At 19.7% G+C, this 23,479-nt stretch overlaps 4 protein-coding genes across 4 annotated transcripts; 2 read left to right on the top strand and 2 right to left on the bottom strand.

The window, feature by feature from the left end:
• Positions 1 to 25: 25 nt before the first annotated feature.
• On the bottom strand, positions 26 to 1,308 carry PBANKA_1339600 (PRELI domain-containing protein, putative; the record flags this gene model as incomplete). The annotated part of the gene is made up of 5 exons (XM_034567012.1): positions 26 to 175; positions 312 to 388; positions 470 to 625; positions 785 to 929; positions 1,255 to 1,308. 5 exons carry the CDS (start codon positions 1,306 to 1,308, stop codon positions 26 to 28), a joined length of 582 nt encoding a protein of 193 aa, XP_034423552.1.
• A 1,163-nt stretch (positions 1,309 to 2,471) lies between these two features.
• Positions 2,472 to 15,634, top strand: PBANKA_1339500 (conserved Plasmodium protein, unknown function; the record flags this gene model as incomplete). Its single annotated transcript, XM_034567011.1, has 3 exons — positions 2,472 to 14,681; positions 14,832 to 14,953; positions 15,091 to 15,634. The coding sequence occupies 3 exons, from the start codon at positions 2,472 to 2,474 to the stop codon at positions 15,632 to 15,634; spliced, it is 12,876 nt and encodes a 4,291-aa protein (XP_034423551.1).
• Positions 15,635 to 16,408: 774 nt separating this feature from the next.
• On the top strand, positions 16,409 to 17,975 carry PBANKA_1339400 (micro-fibrillar-associated protein, putative; the record flags this gene model as incomplete). The annotated part of the gene is made up of 3 exons (XM_034567010.1): positions 16,409 to 16,534; positions 16,635 to 16,827; positions 16,957 to 17,975. 3 exons carry the CDS (start codon positions 16,409 to 16,411, stop codon positions 17,973 to 17,975), a joined length of 1,338 nt encoding a protein of 445 aa, XP_034423550.1.
• A 453-nt stretch (positions 17,976 to 18,428) lies between these two features.
• On the bottom strand, positions 18,429 to 19,991 carry PBANKA_1339300 (conserved Plasmodium protein, unknown function; the record flags this gene model as incomplete). Its single annotated transcript, XM_034567009.1, has 1 exon — positions 18,429 to 19,991. The coding sequence occupies one exon, from the start codon at positions 19,989 to 19,991 to the stop codon at positions 18,429 to 18,431; it is 1,563 nt and encodes a 520-aa protein (XP_034423549.1).
• Between the last annotated feature and the right edge of the window lie 3,488 nt (positions 19,992 to 23,479).

The raw sequence follows: 23,479 nt of genomic DNA, 5'->3' as shown, positions 1-23,479 counted from the left end.
GATAATAAATAAACCATCTATTTATTTACAGTTTTTCATTTTGAATTTTATTTAAAGTATTACCATATATGTTGTTTTGATTCATTTTAATATTTTCATTCATAGTTCTTTTAATAACTTCATCCATTATTTCGATTCCTTGTTTGCTTTTTTCCTTTATGACATTTAATATAGTCTAAGCATAAAAAAATAAATACCATATAATTCTATGTTATATTCGGCACAAAATATATTATTTAGTTTGTGAAGTAAACTTGCCGAATGACAATAATGTATATACATATATACATAGTTCCAATTGCATGCTTTACATTTTCTATAAGGTTTTTCATATAGCCTAATCCGGTTATATTTATTTGGGTGCTTTGCTTATAAAAAGTGTTATTATCTGTATTAAGCAACCATTAAAAAGGTGGAAAAATAAACAAAAAATAAACAAACAAATTAGTCATATATTTTTTAAGCATACCGTAACCGTCTTTCTGAAAATATGTACATTTTTCGACTGAATTAACAAATGGGGCTAAAGTATAATTGACTGTTTTTATTGTTAACTTTTTTTTTTTTAAATTAACTTTTATGTCTTCAACAGCTATTCCTCGACCATCGATATTAAATATATTTCCTATCAAAATTATATGCAGAAAAAAATATGAACGTTCATATAAATTTCCAAAAAAATGTATAAAATAAATATATATGTAATAGTATAATTTGTGTGAGAAAAAAATCCCAATAATCATTTATTAAAAAAGTGCACAAGATAAATATAAAAATTTATTACTAAAAATTTTAGGAATGGAATATTGAAGATGAACTATTCTCTTTAATTTCATCGTTTGGTTATCGATATCAATTTTCCTATCAATTACATCAATGCATTTTATGTGATTCTGAACAAGGTTAGGATATTTATTCCAATAAGCTGCCTATATGATTATATATACATGCTCATATAAAAGTGTGCTTTTAAATTAATTGTAGATATAGTTAAAATAAACACATATTGGATATAATAAGAATCATTTAAGTCTAAGCAACTTGGTGAATATGCGAATATAAATTTACACACAAACATACATACTTATCCATGTAAAGAATTATGAACAAGTTTATGAATGTATGCACACCAATTTCACAGAATTATATACACAATATATTCATTACTATATATTACATCCATTTATTATACACTTTCAATATATATGCATTTTTTTTATATTTATAATTTTATTTAATTCACTTTCGTATTACTGTAACTGTTCCCCAATCATAATGATACATGTGTTCCTGTTCAAAATTTTTCATTATATTGTCATAACAATAAAATAAAAACAAAAGCGGGGGAAAATATAATTTTCCCCTTAAAAACAAATAAAAATAAATGCGTTCCTTTTTATAATGAAACTGCAATTCTCAATTTTAATATTAAAAATGTATTGATAAAAAAATTATTTATATATTAAAAACATATTTTTTTTGAAAATATATATCCATTTTTATCTTAAAATATATTCATTTTTTGTTCATATTTTATAATGTTTGGGTAAATATATATATTATAGCAACTTTAAAAAATAACGGTAACGAAAAAAAACAATTTTTTGTTTCATAGAAATTTTTGTATCATTTTAATTAGCCCATTTTTATCGATTCGTCTATTATTTTTTCAATTTTTTTCAGTTTATTATTTTTTGACCTCGATTTTATATTGCATTATATTTTATTTATATCTACTAGCTAATATGACGTTGTGTTCATGTATTATTCATAACTAATAACAAAAAAATTATGTCATGTTCATAATTTTTTTTGTATTCCATTTTATTTTATGTTTTGTTCATATTTTATATACTATTGTATACATATTTATGTATACGCATATTTTTTTCCAAGCAATATTTTGTATAATATGAAAGAATGTATTTCGTTTTTTCTTTTTTATTATTTTTTTGCAAGCTTAATAATTTACTATACTATTTCATAGAGGGCATCGAAATAATCTTATCAAAAAATGACGATAAATTATCTTTGCTTATCCATTTTTAAGCAATACTTTCCGATTTTATAGTATTTATATATGCATGCATATATAGTGCTTTATTTTTCGTTTCTTACAGATTTTTATTGCTCCCCTTTTTGCCAAATAATTTTACAAAACATATTTTTTTTATTTTCATGAAATAAAATATACAATAATGAAAATCCCAAAAGTAACATTTGTCCTCATTTTTTTATAATACACAGCATTAGTTATATTTAATTCGATGAGCATATAATCGCTATTTGAGTTGTGTATGTGTGTATATGTAAATGCCTAGTTATTTTTTTATTGTAATAGTCGTTTGTTTAGTTGCTATTATATAAATATATATAAGCATACATGCATTTGCCTATATATTTATATACATAACCCTAGTGGATATATATCATCAGTTTTATTATATACATATCCAATAAATTATTTAAAGATGAATAAGGTATTATTAAATATCCTTAGACAGACTAAAATATTTATAAACAAAATATATATTAGTCTGATATTTCTTCAGAGTTTGGTGTTTTACAACATACCAATAAAAAGTATCGATATAAAAGATATAAACATCGAGTTTGATTTGATTAATAAAATAATTAATTTTTTTCGGAAAAATAAAGTAGCTATAAATAATGTGAATACAAATAAACAAAAAAAAAAAAATAATATACACATTAAGTCTATAAATATAATACTTGACTTTGAAGATTATGAGACATATAATTCATATTATAATATTTATCGAAAATTAATATCAGAGGAAAAGAAGAAATGGGGAATTGTCTATAATTTTTTTTATTATATTTTTGTTTTTCTTTTAAAATTAATTATAAAAAATTATTACATAAATGTAGAAAAAATTCAAGTCAAAATATTTTATAATTATAAACATAGACATAGTAAAATTTGTGATAATATAAAAGCCATATCCAAAGGAAAGACTAAATATTATTTTATATTTCGAGATATATCTATTTTTACAAATAATAATATAGGAAAAGAATATGAATATAACAACTCACAAAAATTCAGTGATACACATAAAGAGAATATATTTGTTCAAAAAAATGAATTAATCCCAATAAATACAAAAACAAATCAGAGTGATGATAAAGGAAATAATTGTGAAAATTCAGATTCTCATAAATATTTACTTTTTTGTAAAGAATTTAATATACTTAAAGAAAGCAATAATGGAAAAAGGGACGGAGGGATAAAAAAAAAACTATTTTTTATAAAAAACATTTTTTACTATTTTCAGGAAAATCAAATATTAATTCCGCTCATATATATTAATTTAAAAGAATGTGAGTTTAAAGAAATTATGTTTTTATCACATAATACAAAAATAGATTATTATTTAAAAGATTTAATAAATGTTGCAAAGAAAAGCAATTTCACAAAAAAAATAAACGATAGTAATGGAAACTATAAGGAGTATAAAAATAAATATGATTTTTTTTTAAATTTAACAATTTACATAAACAAGGCATTTACTAATATTAGCCTGAAAGATAATATAATAAAAGCTGTAATTAATTCAACCCTTTTAAACATTAAAATAAATGAATATTATGATACTAATTATCAAATTAGCGATATCTTCAAAAGATCGACTAATAATACTATATCAGATAATCCAAATAGAAAATATAATAGTACCGATTTTGAACTTTCATTTATGTCTTTTCTTATTTATACTGAAAAAAATTTAATTTCATTAAATTTGAAAAACAAAAATAAAGAAAAAAAATATATGAATTTGTGTGAGGCCTTATATAATAATAATCCTCAAAATAATTTATTATTAAATGAAGAAATTGATAAATGTAATTTAAAATATAATATAAATAATTTCAATTTGGTATATTATAAATATAGAAAATTTCTTAACATGAAAAAAGAAAATGAAGAAAAAATAAATGTTTTCAAAAAAAACTATAATAAATGTGATATAATTTTAACCAACATAATTTGTATATTTGAAATTGTAAAATGTATAGATGTTTATAATTTGATTCAAAAGCGCTTTTTACAACGAACATATTTAAGTGAACTAATAAAAAATAATAAATTTTCCTTATCAACATATATTATAAAATACACACCATTTATTTGTATTCGAAATATTTTTCTTTATATAAATAAAAATATCGATAAACTTGATATACTATATAGTAATGTGATTTTAACAAATAGAGAAGAAGAATTGAGATATTACAATAATACTGTCATAAATTTTAGAGAAGAAATAATAAAAATAAAAATTAAAGAAATATGTAATATTAAAGGTATTAAGAAAAACTATACACCGATAAATATCGACGAAATTAACGAGAATGTTATAAAACAAAATTATAATAATGATGAAGATAATAATCAATGTTGTTTTTTTTCTTCTGAACAATATAATTATGAACAGAATGCAATAGATAGTTTCGATTTTTTAGTGAAAGATATTATTGTTAAAAGTGCTTATTTAGAAAATAATATTTTATATGAATATAATTTAAATGATAATATAAATATTGTTTTAAAAATAAAAAACAAAGAAAATGAATATGGAATTGTTACAATATATCTACATACTTCTACATGGTATTTATTACCTGAACATGTTAATTTTTTTTATTATATATACTCCATTTATTGCACCCACATGAAGAAATACACACACTTACTAAGGAATCCTATGAGAAAAAAAATAAAGCGAGTAACAGAAAATAAAAGAAACTTTCCATTTTTTGTAAATGTTATAGCAAATAATTGTAATATAAACTTATTTTGCATATCTGAAGATTTTAAAGCAAATACTATTGGCACAAATGTAGGAACAAAACGAGTTATCCACACATGTAACAGTGTTATAAATAATAAACTAATTACAGTGAAAAATGAAATGTGCCCAAAAAAAAAATTAAAACCTATTAAAATATCATTCAATTTAAAATATATATTAAAAATAGAATCAGAAAAAGAGGAAATACGAAGATTTTTCTTTAAATATTACAACTATTTTTTTCTTGGTAATGTGAATATACGATTTAATTATTACAAAAATTTGTTAAAAAACGTATTAGAATTTAAAAAGGAGAGAGCAAGAAAAAAAAAAGACAAAAGCTTTTTTTACATGAACTGTCAAGGTAAAATGGAAAATAATTATGACTTGTTAATAAAAATTGTTAACAAAAATATTTATGTAAATATATTTAATAAAGCCAAAATACTTTTTATAAATTGTATTATATATCAAATATACTTAGCAACTCGAAGAATAATATATTTGCAGGATTCTATTAATTTGAGAATGAAAGAATCTATAAAAAAAATTAGATTGATAAGAAAAAAAAGGAAAAATAACATTTATAATGTATTATTAAAAAAGTTAAAATATACAATTAATCATATTGGTGATACAGAAGAAATTAAAAATAATTCAGAAAATAATTACACACTAGATAGTAGTTACAATTATAAACATACAATATATAGAAACATAAAAAAATATTGTAATAGTTATGAAATATATAAAAATAATTTTTTAAATAAAATAAAGTCTAAATATAATAATTATAAATCACTAAAATATTTAATACAAATAAAAATTAAAAGCAAAATACATTTTATATCATTTTTTGACGATTTGTGTATGACTGAATTAAGAAGTTTAAAAAATAGTAATTTCCAAAAAAATCAATACATAATAAATTTGGATACAAATGTTTGTATTTATTATTTTGATTTATTATGTAAAAATAATGTGAGAAAAAATAATTTTTTAAAATTGTACATTGATTTTTATAAGTTGCAATTAAATAAGTATACAAGTTTTAATAAAATATATAATGTACTAAGTTTTATGAAAAACATAAAAAAAAGACATGAACAAGGTAAGGAATTTTCGTTCTTTTCTACCAAGCAATTATGTAAAATATTTTCACATCGAAATTTGGATCATATAATAAATGATGAAGAAAACAAAGGGTATTTTACAATAACATCAGAAATAAAAAATTTTGATTTTTTCACCAAATTTTATAGTTATGCTAAAAAGGGTGAAAAACGTGATATTTTTTATAAACATAGAAAAAGTGCAAATGTGTTTAATACTAATACAAAAATATATGGTAATAAAATATATTTATTATATAAGACAAATGATTTTTTTACTTTTTTAAATAAATATTTTCTTAACGATTTTTTGAATTTATTTTCATCAAAGCATAGTTGTGAAATCAAAGTTGTAAATTTTAAAAAAAATAATTATAGCCAATTGTACAATTTTAACGAAAATGAAGCAAAGGATATCTTTTCCCTTAGAAATAGTATGATGTTAAAACAACAAAATTTGCAATGCGATGTTGACAATGCTGATAATGATAATAACCATATGGTTAATTACACCGTTTCTACAGATGAAAAGCAAATTAATGATTTTAAAAATTATAAAATAAGACAAAAAAATATGAAAACACAAAATGGAATAAGCCTAAATAAATACAATCTCACATTTAATGATGTCACTTTATTTGCTCCCTCAATTCATAACAATAGAAATGTTATTATTGTGCAAAATAGTGTACATATAAAGAATAAATTCGTTTTAAAAAAAAAAGAAAAAAATAATAATACAGATATATATAATAAAACAATTCGGCTTTACGACAAAATATTCATTTATTTTTTAAATAATATATGCTTTTCACATCACAGTAGAAATCCTATTTTGAAAAATATAAATATATTATTAATTTATTATAGAAATGTTATTTACAAATCAAATAGCTTTGCTATGTTTATATATGCTACTGGGAATGCATATATATCCCCTAAAAGTTACACACTTTTTCAAAATGTAATGGTTGAAAATTTTCTTAACAACAATGTGGAATATTTTGAGAAAAGACAATACATAAAGGATCCAAGATATATTGAAAATAAATATAAAAGAAATGGAATGATATATAATAAAAAAAATTGCAAAAATATTGAAAAATGGAAAAGTGAAAAAAAAGACAAATTAAAAAAAAATCTTAAAATCGTTATACATTTGATAGATATACATATATTTTTAGAAAGTGATAAATTTAATAGCAGAATAAGTTACATTTTTATTAAATATTGCTTGATAAATATTTTTAGATATGTAAATGACAACAATAAAATGATAACAAATATAAAATCAGTTACACCTCTTATTTTAAACTATACTTACAAATACCCATATGATGTAATTGTTTATTATAAAAAAATAAAAAATAAAAAAAGTTATTTAAAATATTTGTTAAATATGAAAGATATAAAAAATGAAGAAAATGTCAGTACATTTAGCTCATTTATTAACACAAAAATTAATAAATATAATAATTTACTAATTACAAAAAAAAATAAAATTGTTGAAATTTTTTATTATAGATATAAAAGTGACATTATTGGGTGTAATGTAGAAAATCATATATTTATTAAAATGAAAAAAATTTATATAATAACTGATATATTTCAGTTATTTAATTTTTATAATTTATATTTTGTTGATGAAAAAAATTTGTTTATATATACATTTGAGAAGTACCTTCAAAAAGAATATTATTCTAATTCCATGAAAAATAAAAAAATAATAACATGGGCCACATATAGAAATACACAAGATAGTTCTGACGATACTTTTATTGAAGAAGATAACACAGATTACCTTGTAAAAAAAAAAATAAATATTTTAAAAAAAACAGAAAAAATAAAAAGACCTAACAATTATCTTATTTATTTCTACGAAAACATGGTGAAGTTTTTAACACCCAATGATTTTAGCTCCTATGATTATTTAGTACATACTAATAATATATACAAAATTAATTTATATGCTGAACATGCTCATTTATTTGTAAATTTATTATTATATGAACATTTACTGAAATATAAAAATGAGTATAATGTCGAACAATCAGCTAAAATTGAAAAATCAAACCAATTTTGTATCATTTACAAAGGGTGTGTAAATTTTCTTCTATTGTTCAATTTGAGAAAAAGTTTATTTTTTGAATTTTTTAAAAAAAAAAAACATATTATTTTCAACAATTATTTTTTTGACAAAATTATGAAAAACGACCTGACTTGTTCAGAAAATATATCCCAATTATCTCGCTCCGAAAAAAAAACAAAATTGTCTTGCCCTTCAAAACAATTGAATTTTTTGCGTTCGTCTTTTTATCCAAACAACTACATAAGTGATGAATTAGAAGAAACAATATTTTTCAAATGGAAAATAAATAAAAAAAATAATTTGTATTTATTAAATAATTCAAATTTTTATTGTATAAGCAAAAATATTAATATAGATATGTACGTAAAAAAAGAAAAGGTAATTTATTTTAATAACAATATTAAAGTAACAAAATATAATAAGTTTTATTTTAATAATATTTTCCTGAATGATGTAATGAATAAAAATATAGGATCGAGTCATGTTAATGGAAATGATTTATTTGATATAAAAATAAGCATGGATATATCTCAAAAAAAACAGACAAATATAGATAGCCTTAGAAATGTATTTAAAAATTATAATAGTTTATTTCCAATTGATAGTACAAATTATGTCATAGAAGAAATGATCAAAATGGAAAACGAAAATGAAAATGGAAATGAAAACCTGTTTGAAAACCTGAATGGAGCTGTTTTATATGATAAGAATATAAATGTGGAATTTTGTGAATTAAATAATGGTTGCCAAAATAAACACGAGAATGAAAATATAACTTATAATGATATAAAAAATGAAAAAATGTTTTCATCACCGAAATATATAAATGTGAATATAAAACATTTCAAAATAAAAATAAGATTAAAAGATATAATATATATATTAAAAAAAATATATGAACTAAATTATTGTTTGAATTATTATGAAGAAATAAATTTAATTCTGTATAAACAATGTGAAAAAAATATAATAAAAAATAGTTATGTCTATAAATTAAAAAAAAGAAAAAAAGAAAAAACATATTTAACAATGCTTTTTAATATAGTAATAAATAATTTGAATATCGAGTTGTTTGAAACAATGCATTATTATAGATATAGAGAATTTAAGAAAATAAAAATTGCCCAAATAAATATAAAAGGAAATTGTAAATATATTTCTTCATATAATAAAAATGAGGTAATAATAAAAAGACATGATTTAAATTGTATTTATGATTTTAATTTTTTTAAAAATAACATATCTGAAAATTTTGTAAAAAATGTGCAAATACACTTTGTTTGGGTAAAGTCAAAAGATGAAAATAATTTTTTTTTTGTTTTTAAAAATAAACCTATCAATATATTTTTAAGTAAAAATATTTTCAGAAAAATTATGTATCTTTATGAAGAAATCATAAATAATTGGTGTAAAAATAATGAGATATTTAATAATATTAAAAAAAGATATAATGATATGGAAACTGAAAATTTAGGATATAAAAAAAACAACATTCTAGATTTTTATAACGATAAATCAGTAATAATAAATAAAATCCAAGAAAAGGTATTTTCCTATCAAAATAAAGAGATTTTAAAAAATAAAGAAAAAAAAAATAAAACAGAAATATTTCATTTAAAATGTGGAGAATATATTTTATTTTTACCAGAATGCAAAAAATACGTAAAGAATAACAATATATTATTATATAATGATTGTGGATTTTATAATTTAATTTCAAATGTATGTATACACAATAATACAAATTTAGACATTATATTTTTACACAAATGTTATAAATATTATAAATATTTTTTATATGCTAAAAAAAAAACATATATAAGTTCCTATGATCTTGAAAATGATTCATTTTTTTTATTTATTTTTTACAAAAAAAAATTATATATGTCTTATTCTTTTTCAAAGGAAGTATTACAAGGTAATGAATCAAATGGGTATAACTTTTATTCAAATATTAATATTAACAAAATTAAGAAAGAATGCATGTTTGGTGTAGATCCGAATGGTAATGTTAAAAATAGTAATGCACTTCGTATCTTTAAAAAAATATTGCACTTTAAAAATGTTGAATATCTACAATTTGATAACACAAATATATATAATCAATCTGAAAAAAACAAAAATAAAAAAGGTATTTCTATTCAAAATTTGTACAAAAATATTCAAAGAAAATACATAAAAATTATATCAAATAATTATGGTGAAAATGACAATATAAAAATAAATGAAAATAATGAAAATCTTGTCTTAAATATTATTTTAATTCAAAATTACAAAAATTTGTATATATATATAGATAAAATTATAACTTTAAAGAATCTGCTTCCTCTACAAATTTGTTATAATGTTCAAGGAACTAAATGTGTAATAAATAAATATAAAACTAAAGAAATATATTTCAAAAATATAAACTTAAATGATAACCATAATATTTTGGTAGGAAATAAGTTAAAAGTCGTAAACAGCGAAAAACAAAACAAAAGTGTTTCAAAAAATTTGATAGAAAACGATAAAAATGTGGATAAAATAAAAGAGTTTCCAAACAATGCTGCATATTATATTAATGTAATAAAAAAAAATAATTCTATTATATTTACATGTCAAACTCTAATATGTTTGTACAGCTTTTCAGAGCATTATATAGAAATAAATAAAAAAAAAATATTTTTTTTTAACAGCTCTGTAAATAATACAAAAGATATAACTATACCAAGTATATATAACATAAAAAATATGAAATGTTTTATGGGCGTTTTTAACGAACCTTTTGAAAATGTTATTTTCGAAAAACATCAAATTAATAATATCACTCAAAGGAAATTTAATGATATTTGTCTTATAGACACAATTGAAAATAATAAATATTTGTTTTTTTATAAAATAGATTTATTAAATACTCAAAATAATAAGAAACAAAATATGGGATGTGAATATTATCATAATGTTTTATCTATATATCCTAAATACATTATACAAAATGAATCAAAAGTAGATATATGGATGTTTTCGATTTTTAACGAATTTGAAATCTATAAAATTGAACGATGTTCAACTAAAGTCATTAATACAATATTAGACAATGGAAATAAAAATAATTTACTTTTTTTTTTTAAGATTAAGAATAGAAATGATAAAAATAATAATTATTTGGATGTATGTGGTCCAATAAATATAGAAAAAGAAGGTTCATATATTTTTTCTCTTAAAAAAAATAATCCAATATTAACTAATTCTGGCCAAAATAAACAAATTAAGAATTTTCACAATTTTTTGAATTTAAAATTTAGAATTCATAAAGGTGAAACGTGTAAATATTTTACTGAACCATTTAATAATTCAACTTTTATAAAAATAAATAAACATAAAACCAACAAAAAAAAACTCGAAAAATATATTACATATATAAATAATAATAGTAATATAACATATAAAATACCTGGAAAAAATAATATTATGAATATATATAAATATATAGAAAAAAATGAACAAATTAAAAAAATATACTTATATAATAATACTGGTTATGGAGTAATAATAGATATTATGCATTATATTGAGCTTATTTATATTATAAAAAATGAAATGAAAAAAGATAAAGATATCATAAAATTTGCTGAAATCGAATCAGTTAGTTTTTCTTACCTTAACAATGAATTTGATAAAGACAATGCCAGAACACACCATTCATTGATATATAATAACTCTGAAAAGGAAAATAATAGTGAAAAAGAAAAAAATAATAATGAAATAGACAAGAATAATACATTTGAAAAAATAACAAAAGATGATATAAATAATATATTAAATAATAAACATTTAATACATGAATATTTAAAAAAAAATAAACAAAATTTTAGATATCTAAAAAAAAATAGTATTTTACTTTTTCCATTACGAAAAAATAAAAATATAAAAAATTTTTTTTTACTTTTATATCCATTTAAACAAACAAACAATATTCACATTTGTAGAGTATCATTGGAAAAAAAAATAAATATAGTAAAATTTGTTGAAAATAATAAATCTATATTTTTCGAATTTTGTATTATTCAAAAAAAAAAAAAAATTTTAATAAAATTTTCACAATATTTAGACAATGTTGTACAAATAAAAGGGAAAGTAAATTTGAATTTATTGTCTATGCAAAATATGAAAAATAAACAGATTAAAGCAGAACATTACAATATAGAAAAAGAAAAAAAAAATAACAATATAGACATTTATAATAATTCAAATAATGTTAAAAAAATCCAAAACAATTTTTTCAATTACATTTTAAATAATAAAAAATATATTACATTATTTATGAGATCCTTTAACAAGAATAGAGATTTATCGCTTGAAATAATTATAGACATATTTGAGATAAATAAAAATGATAATTTATTTTGTAGATTTAAAAACAGAAAAAATACAAATTTAAGCAAAGTTAAGAAACATGAAAAATACCGAATTATGCGTACAATTTATTGTTATGAAACTTTCACAAAACACAATAAAAATTGTATAAATATAAAATATCATAAAGATATAAAACAGTTTAATAATAAAAAGAATAGAAATATAAATAGAAATAAGAAAAAAAAATTACCTCGTATTATTCATCATATTAATAAGGATGTAACATTTTCTGAACACGTTAAAAAAAATAAAATAATTTTTTCAAATCAAAAAAATGAAGAAAGAAAAAAAAATTCGAATTGTTATATAATACTAAATAACGATATAAACATAAATATATTTTCATCAATTTTAATAAAAAATGTTGATATTTCTAAACTGTATTATAGTAATAAAAGGCCGATGCCACATGACCATGTAAACTGTATAGAATATACAAGCACTGATAAAGAAAATGATAATGAAAATGATAATGAAAATAATGATATATATCACGAAGAAAAATTCAGCAAATATTTATTTAAAAAAAAAAAAAATGCACACATATATACAGTGAGCTTAACAAATTTAAATATTTATTTTAAAAAAAGCAAAACTAATACTAATGATTCTCAAAATCGATTTTATTTAAATATAGATAATTTGTCTATAGTCGATTTTTCAACAAATGTTGTAAAAAAAATTTTATTTAAAAGTTGTCAAAATAATATAATAGACGAAAAGGGTAACCAAAATGCACAACTCGATATAAAAGATATTAAACAAAATAATGAAAATAAGTTCATAACGTTTGATATAATATATAAAATGAGTTTCAATTCTTTGTTTATTCAAAAGTTTGAATTATTATTTTTTTGTCCATTACACATATACTTATCATTAGTAAGCATAGAAAATTTCAATTATTGTTATAAAAAATTTTTAAAAAAAAAAGAAAAAATTAAAAGTGTCACAAAAGAAAATAAACTATCATTTTGTTTTAATCCAAGAAATAGTAATACTAACAAAGAAAGATGGATTTACAAACTTTTGAAATGTCAAAATAAATATGCTAAACAATCTTTAAAATTTAACACATGTTATAAAGCTATTTACAATATTAATGATACAGGAAAAGAAATAAAAATAAAAATATATAATTTAAAAATAAGTAATATAAATATTGTCTTTTCATTTTCAAACAAAAATATATATAATATAGAACGATATAAAAATGAAAATAAAATATTTAAAACTAGAAATATAGATCTAAATGATGATTCAAATAATTTTTTTTTCAACTTTAAACTAGCATTTTTAAATAAAATAAAAAATGCAAATTTTGAAATAAATTCATTACATTTAAAAAAAATAAAAGAAAAAAATATATTAGAATTTATAAATTATATATTAGATTATTATATAAAAGAATTATACAAAAATCTATTTTTTTATATGACAAAAATGAATATAATAAACAAATACATTTTTAATTATTCTAACCTTTTTAATGAACTTATGGATAAAAAAAATATATTTAATTTCGTAGACATAACATCAGGTCTTAAATATTTAACAAATGAAATTCATGAAAAAAGTAATGTCTATTTAGAAAACATAAATATATTTTCAGGATCTATAGGATTTCAAAATGATTCAAAAGTAAAACCTTTAGTTAAAAAACTCAGACAAACAAACGAAACGTTAACTAGTATGAATATAAATCAAAATAATTTAGGGAAAAATTATAGTAGAATAAACATGTCATTAAAAAGAAAACGAAATAAAAGTGCAGAAAATGAAAAAGAAAATATTTATAATAACAATGATCATATTTTCACAAACTTTGAAAATATGATTGTTTTAAGTGATTCAAATTATTGTATATATAGAAAAAAAAAATCAAAAATAAATAAAATTAATAATAAATTATTTTATTTTAACAATGATAAAAAAGTATTTATTTTTGATGATAATCAAACAAACTATAATAATATCGATTATAATTTTAAAGAAATGTATAAATCTGATCAAAAAAATAACATCATTTCAAATTCAAAACAAGTTATAATAAAAACACAAAAAAAAGAAACTTCAAATAATTTTAACATTTTTAATAGTGCAATTAAAAATATAGGAAAAGATATAATGTCTAGTATCAATTATTACCTTTATGATAATAATGAAAATGATTTAAAAAAAAAAAAAAAAATTATTTTAGATTATTTTTGTGAAAAAGCCCAAAATTTATCTCAAGACATCAAACATAATCCTTCAGATGAGGTATTTCAAAAAAAAAAAAAAATATAATATTCTAAATATAATTAATGAATATATATGAACTATCATAAACATGATATATTAATATGGCACTAGATTTTCATTTCATTATTTTTTATACTTTTTTTTTCTTATTTATGTTTACATATTCAGAGAAAGATAAATGAAATAGAAGTACGAAAATTTACAACATATACTACAATTTACAAAAAAAGGCAAATCAAATACGATAGTAGCCCGTTCAGAATATGCAATTTCTTGGATTATCCATTAATGTAAGCTCAAAATAAAAAAAAAAATGAAGAGGAATACACACACATAGTATATATGTACATGTATTAGCATGGCTGGAATACCTTTTTAGTTACAACTGTTTCGATGTTTTTTTTGATATATCTTTTATTTTTGATAGAAAAAGACTATTTATCGAGAATTACCTTAATGACACAGAAGAAAAATTGCTACTTATATTTTGTGATGAATATATAATAAATTTAAATAATGAAAATAGAATAATTATAAAAAAGAAAAATATAATTAAGATCGAGATTGTTTGCAAATATTTTAATTTAATTTTTGAAAAGGACAAAAGTTTAATGCATAATATAAAAAATATAATTAAAAAAAATAATCAGAATTTTTTAGGCTACTATTTTGATGTCTTATTTAAAAAAAAAATAAAAAATGAAAAAAAATTAATTCATAAAATAAAGAAAAATAAAATAAGAATTATTTATTTCTTATATTATATTTTTTATTTTATTTACAACTATGATCAACGTCTTAAAAAAATTACTAAATCTTATTCTTTACATCAAGAAAATATAAAACCTACTATTATAATATTTGAAACCACAAAAAAAGTTTTCTTTTCTTTTTCATCAATTATATATTTAAATATGTTTTATTTTAATCTTAGAGATTTTATTTTTAGTTTTTTAAAACAGTCATATTAGCGAAAGATATACAAAAAGGTATAACACAATATGTGAGCAATAGTTTTTTTTTTTTTTTTTTTTTTTTTTCAGTTATAAATTTACACCCATTAATAATATGCGATTATTTTTATTTATGGACAAATATCAATTTCACTAATTATATAATTTGCTTTTGCAAATCGGTTGTAAGTTGTTTGCACATTTACTTATTTTCTATGTTTGTTAATTAGAAAGTTGTTTTACTTTTCTATCATAAAATTACAAAAAACATAATTTTAATAATGTAGATATTATATATATGAATATATTTCCTTATTCCGCTTTTTATTTTCCACAATACATTTTTATAAACATCCATATAATTAAATAAAACATTTTTTTGTGCATTTTATTCAACACCTACTGTTCAGCATGCTGTTCATTATTATTGTTTTCATTTTTTTTTTGTATTTGAATATATAACATTTGCGTATATAATTATGTATAATATGAAAATGTATATATCTATTTTTAAATCCTAGTTTTTTTTTTTTTTACAATTTTAAGCATATCGTTTATTTATATATTTTGAATATTTTAAAAAGGATATAAATCATACTTATATATATTTATGAATATTTAAGAGGATGTAGAAAAAAAAAAAGTATAAAAAAAAAAAAAAAAACTTATATAATATTATTTGCGCCATTTCAAGTTTACTTAACTGACATGGTAAACATTGTATGTTTTATGTAAAAGAGTAATTTATTTTTTTTTTTAAAATAACAAAATGAAAAAAGTATAAATATTATAATGAGCACAATAAATGAACTGCTAAGCTATTTTGTTGGTGAAAATCAAGAACAAAATGAAATAAACGAAAATGATGAAAAAGAAAAACGAGAAAACATTACAGTAAAGCGATACTTCCCTGGAAAGGTAAGTTCTTAAGCATCCATTTTAAGCATGTGTATACATCAAACTTATATATATTTTATAGAAATGCTCAAACAATTTTTGTTATTTTTGCTATTTTTAGAAACCCCACTATGCTAAAGACTCTGAAGAAGAAGATCAAATCGATGATGAAGAAGACAATGAAGAAAATAGAAATCAATTATTTACAAATAATTTAAAAAATAATAAAAGAAAAGATCCTCAATATGTTGAAATTCCCACAGGGGTGCATGTACGTAATGATGAAACCAAAAGGAGATATGAAAGATTAAAAAGTAAAAAAAAAAAAAAAAAGTAGAAAAAAGTAAAAAGTTATTGTACATATTTTACAAGTTATTTTCTATTACATATATAAAATCTTAAACTTATTTCTTATTTATTTTCCTTTTTTTTTCATTTCATAGATATAAAAACTGATGTGCAACAGAGGGTTGAGCGAAGAATGCGAGAAGTTACAGTTCTTAGCCATGTTGAGGAAGAAAAAAAAGAAGAAAAAAAAAAAGAAGACAACACAGAGGAAGAAAATATAGATGAAGAAAATATAGATGAAGAAAATATAGATGAAGAAAATATAGAGGAAGAAAACAAAAATGAGAATGATAATGAAAGTGAAAGTGAAAGTGAAAGTGAGGATAGCTACTTAGAAAGTGAAAACGATAATAGTGATAGTGTTGTAAAACATGAATTTGTTTCTAAAAAGGGTAGAAAAACTCTTTTAGAAAATTTGGAAAAAGAAGAAAAAGAAAAAAAAAAATTGGAAAATATAAATTCAGAAAAAGAATTAATAAATATAGAAAAAAAAGAAAATGTTATAAAAGAGACACTAAATGCAGAAATTATGGAAGAAATTCTAAAAAATAAAAAAAATAATTTTTTTTCATCTGAAGAAGATTTTGAAGATGATGAAAAAAATGAAGAATTAAATGAAAAAGAATATGAATTATGGAAAGCTCGACATTTTGAAAGATTAAAAAGAGATGAATTAGAAAGAAAAAAACATGAAATATTAAAAGAAGAAATTAAAGAAAGAAGAAATATGACAGATAAAGAAATAATAGAACAAAATAAACATTTACCACATAAAGCCAATCATAATAAAAAAAAAAAAAAAATATTATTTATGCAAAAATATTATCATAAAGGAGGATTTTATCAAGATTTATTTGAAGAAGGTAAAGAAGAAATATATAGACGAGATTATAATGAACCTACTTATGAAGATAAAATTGATAAAGAAAAGTTACCAAAAGTTTTACAATTACGACGAGGAAATTTCGGAAAACAAGGTCAAACAAAATATACACATTTACTAGACAATGATACTTCAAAAAAAGATTCTTTATGGAATAATCCAAAGTTTAATTCTAAAAATAATAATAAAAAACAAGATTTGTTTGATCGACCAACATATAAAAAAAAGTAGTTTTTTTTTTGCCATTTTTCGAACCTTATTATAGACCAAAATTGTGTTTATTTTATGCAACAGTTTGGCTGCTCACTAAAATTGTAGTGAACTCTTTGTATTTTTTTTAATTTTCATATATTTAACTTGACATGTTTTGTCATTTTTTTTTATTTTCTATCGCTACTATTGCATATTTTAACTTTAAAATTTTTTTTAAAAATTAAAAACAAAATGAAAGAAGAAAATATACAAAACACACATGCACAATTGCATGTGTGTAATAAAAAAATGCCTACGTCTGCTTTCGCTTTATATACGAAAACATGAGGGAATAAGTTTATTATATGGGTTTGTGTAAAGAATGTGTTTGATAATTAATTTGGATTTTATTTGCTGGAAATGGAAAACAAAAATTGCTTATTTAGATGCGCAAAAAAAAACTGCAAACATGGCTATTCCTATAGCACTGTGTTAGAAAACAGTACGAATGTTGAGTATGCGCCCCGTCTCGTAAAAAATTGAATATATGGAAGAATAATGCTTATTAGGAAAAGCACAATTCTCAAAAAAATAAATAAAATTATCCAAAAAAAGATAGGACCACATAAATAAATCATTTGCAAAAGGCAAATGAAATATTTCTTCGCAAAATTTTTCTTGAAACAGTAAACTATTACTCATTCTGTTGTAAAAAGCATTAGAAAAATATAAAATAATTGTCGATACAATCCTACTTGGAGGGATAAGTTGATATGATCCTACTGATGTTATATACATAGAATATGCATAAATTACATCATAAATATAATATAAAAATCCAAAATGCTCTAAAAATATATAATATATTTTTATTGCTGGATATTTCTTTGAACAACTTTTTAAATTAATAAAATAAACATAAGTTAAATCTGAATATGAACAATAGTTATTATAATTTGATGGTAAAAATTTTAAAATCTCCATTTGTTTATTTGATATTTCTATACATGTATAATTAACTTTATCACGTTTTAATTTATTAACAAAATAAAGGATATCATTTAAATACATATTACTACTATTTCCATTAAAAACCTGAGTTTTAATTAAAGCTAATAAAATAGAACAAATAATAACCAATAGTTTTATTTTTTTGTAATGGTTTTCTTTAGTTATTTCATTTATTTTATGAATATAACAATCAAATATAAAGACAGATAATAAAAATGTATCTGTTTTATATCTTAATCCATGACATATTTCATATATATAAGATAAATTTTGATTTCGTCCAATTACAAATGAATTCATCTTATAAATAAAAATTTTGGATTTTTCAATTAATAATTCTTCTATACTTGGGTTTGCTCCATTTTCTTTAAAATTTATTACATGTAAATGATCTATGGGCCCTTTTTTATTCTTCATTAGTTTATATTTATTAAATAAATTATATACTTTGTTGTCTACTAAATTTATAGCTTCATTTTCATATATATATTCCATCAATTCATCTTTTTCATATAATTGAAAACATGTATTATATTTACTATCTATAATTTCTTTTAATTCTAATGTTCCTATTAAATAATCATTTATAGAAAATGGCAAATACGTTAATATGTTTTTTAACAAAGTAAATAAGTGACTATAACTAACTTGAGTTATTAAAGCTTTTACTGATTCATCTCCTATCCCTCTACTTAAATGATGATTTAAACTTTTGCTTATAATATCTATTTCTTCATAGTCTAGTCTATTTTCCCTTGAATTATGTATTTCATCCCTTATATTAACATTTCCTAAATTATTTGTATTAATTAAATTTGTCAATTTTCTTCCATTCCTTATTTTTTCAGCACCACTAATATAACTACTATCACTTGGTGCACTTGCTCGATTACTCATTGTTCTTTTACTTGCATATTTATTTTTTATTGAAAATTTTAAATCGTTGTCTATAATATTATTCCCTTCATATTGCTCTTCGATTGAATTTTCATTAGTCATATTATATGAATTCCCAGCACTTTTGCATAAGTTTAGTTTGGCCATTTTACACTAAACAAAATGCATTAGTAAATTCACATACGTATTTGCAACTTCACGTATACCCCTATAAAATGTTGGTATTGTTTAACTCGTCTCTTTTAAATATGTGTGCAAATAACGTACAGAATTTTGTGCATGCACAATACATATATTGTACAGATATATATATACATACATACACTCAAAAACCTTATAAAATACATGCACATACATGTATATTTTATAAATTTAATCTTTTTCAAAGCGAATATTCGGTGTGTGAAAAAAATGAAAAAATAAATGGAAAAATAAAAAAATTATGGCTAGTTTTTATAATATTTACATGACTATTCATACTTTTTAGCACGAATATTAAAAATAGGAGAGTAAACTACCTGAATGGTCATAAAAAATGTGTATGAAAAATGTATAAACCATATATACATGTACAATATGGATAAGGATAATGTATTAGCATATACCCATGAATGTGTAATATAAAAAAAGTTGACACAAGGTTGTTCAACTTTTAAGCTTGAATTTATTAATAAATATCCAAAAAAAAAAAGAGAAATATAAAATAATAAAACAGTAATTAATAAAATTGTAAAATAAATATAAGCCGTATATACAATTATACGTTTTACCCTTATGTGTAAGGTTTATCCTCCTCTTTTATTTGTAGATAAATACCTTTACATCCATTTAACACATTTTATATGATAACATATTTGTGAATAGCATAAATGCATTAATGATTCAAAATATATAAACAATAAAAATAAATTGGCTTAAAACCTAAAGAAATTATTTATATGTATACAAATATTTGTGTGATACATAAGAATAATAAAGCTATGATTGTAAAAAAAAAATCCTTAAACAAGTTGGTGCCAAATAAGTAACGAATAAAATAATCATAAATATTATGAAAAGATACCAAACAAATATGAGAATTAATAAAGGATAAAATTTTAATAAGTATATTAATAAGCTAATATAAATTTATGTATTGATAAACAAATAAATGAGTGAATAATTAATGAACGAAATAGTAGATAAATAATATATGAGCATAAGTATACTTTTAGCGTGTGTAGCATATATGTAATATAATGAAAAAAAAAAATATAAATAAATATTTAAGCAATATGATACGCACATAATATATAATATATTATCTTTCTTAAATTTTTAACTCCTGAATTTATTAAATAAATTAAGCTTTTGAAAATACAAAAATTTTATAATGCCATAAATTATATTTCCTTTTTAAGTGTCTAACAAGAAATATATTAAATCCAAACGAATTTAACATTTAACAAACAATTGGATTTATTAAATGCAAATAAATAAAAATATAAAAAAATAATAATAAATTCTTATTAAAAAATTCTGCATTAATAATAAAGTAAAAAAAGGCTTAAAAAAAAACATAAATATCATGTATGCCTTGAAATATATAGAATATATATATGTGTGCATATGAAAATGAAAGTACGAATGTAAGAAAATACAAAAATATTTTTGACTAATATTTTGTCTAGTTTAAGCAATAAAAAATACATAAAAATATAATAGTGATAATAAATAAAAATTTGGAAATATATTTATTCTTAAAGTAATTGATATTAGTCTTATGTATGCTCATAAGGTGTATATATAATGCGTGTATTTCGCTACTTGTTATTTCTGTATTCTATTTTATTTTATATGCCTTATGAGTATATTATTAATTGTGGGTTATTTTATAGATGTATCATTCTTATATTATAAAAGTGTACTATGTATAAATAGATTAAAAATTTACTAAAATGCTAAGTATACTTAATAGGATATTTTTCGAAAAATTTTGAATTCAAATATTCATAAAATATTTTTAATACTGAATATTTCTTGCATAATAACAAAAGCCTTGTTCTTATTTTTTATTCACAATTTTGTTTATGCAAATAAATATGGAATTATCAAACAAAGTAGCTAAAATATTAATACATACCACATATGTCTATGAATATACACATATACTAAAATATTCCTCAATTTCATGAGGTGAAAAAACCGATATATTTGAATGAAAAGTTTATTATTTAATGTTCATATTTTATAAGTGCATATATATATGGGCTTACAAAATGTATTATTTTTCAGCTTTTCAAGCGTAGATCATTTTACACTATTTTTTAAAATCAAAAATATAATAAATGCAAATAAAAAAAAAATATATGGAATACTTACAGTGTTTTGTACCTTTAAAAGAAAAGTATTTTTTAATGAATTTGTTTCCTTTTTCATTCTTATGAATAATACAATTTTTCAAATGTTAAAAAAAAATATATTATATAGTCATGTATATATCGGCATATATTATAAAGGGTAATAAAATATGTTATGTCTTTTGTGAATAGGGTTATACTTTAAATATACAATTTTTAAGGCTTTTTTATTTTTATAAAATTAATGGATATATGCAATTTTTATATGTTAAGAATTCAAAAGGATGATGAAAATATAAATAACCCATTAATGTGTAAAAATGTTATATAAAAATCCATTTTTTTGTAAAAATTTTTGCATATTTTTATTTAAAATGTAAAAAAAAAATCTACCATTAAAAATTTATATGAGTTTACATTGGTGTAACTCATAACAAACAATATGTTACCTCCTTGATATATGGAAATTCAAGAAAATTAAAAAAATATTTTGGAACAAAAAAATATTAAAATAGTATATGATTAAATAATCAGCATATAATTATTTATTAGTTTCCCTTAAATTTCTATATGATTATATTTATTCATTTATTTTTTTTCTTTTGTTTATTTGTTGTTTTAATTATCACTAATTACATCAAATTTCAGAATAAATAGCTAAACATACAAATATTTATATACATCCAATCCATATTTTTATGTGTATAGTTTTCTAATTTTATTGACTATAAATTATGGCAACATTCGTGGTTTTAAAAATATTCTTTATATTTAAAAGATAAGAAAATAAATTTGTAAAAATATTTCAAAAAATAATGAATAAGCAATATATATCCAACTTGTTATGATAACAAATAAATTTGCTCAACCTAGCTAAAGAACAATTAAATAAAATTAAAATATTATATTATATATTCGCATATATAGAAAACATTTTTTTAATCTATTTTAATAAATTATTATTTTTCATTACAATATATAAATGATGACTAAAATTCAACATCATTTTATTTGCTATTATAGAATAATTCGAAATAAGTTTCGTTTTCATTTTATCACTTTTTTTTTTTATTTATTTTTTCTCTATTTTTTGATTTCATTTCTATTGTCACAAATAAGTATACATGCATGGCCAATGGGGGAGTGTCCAAATTTTGTGGTTATAAATTTTATTTTACAAAAAAAATTGATATAATAAATAATTGTTTTTTTTGTATTCCATTTATGAGTAATTTATTTTGATATTTACAATTGTTTTAGTTTTATGAGCAATATCGCAAGCGTAGAATATATATT

The sequence above is a fragment of the Plasmodium berghei genome (genome assembly GCF_900002375.2).
Source record: "Plasmodium berghei ANKA genome assembly, chromosome: 13".
NCBI classification, from domain to species: Eukaryota; Apicomplexa; class Aconoidasida; order Haemosporida; family Plasmodiidae; genus Plasmodium; species Plasmodium berghei.
The sequence above is the reverse complement of the archived record's forward strand: the minus strand, read 5'-3'. Positions and strand labels throughout refer to the sequence as shown.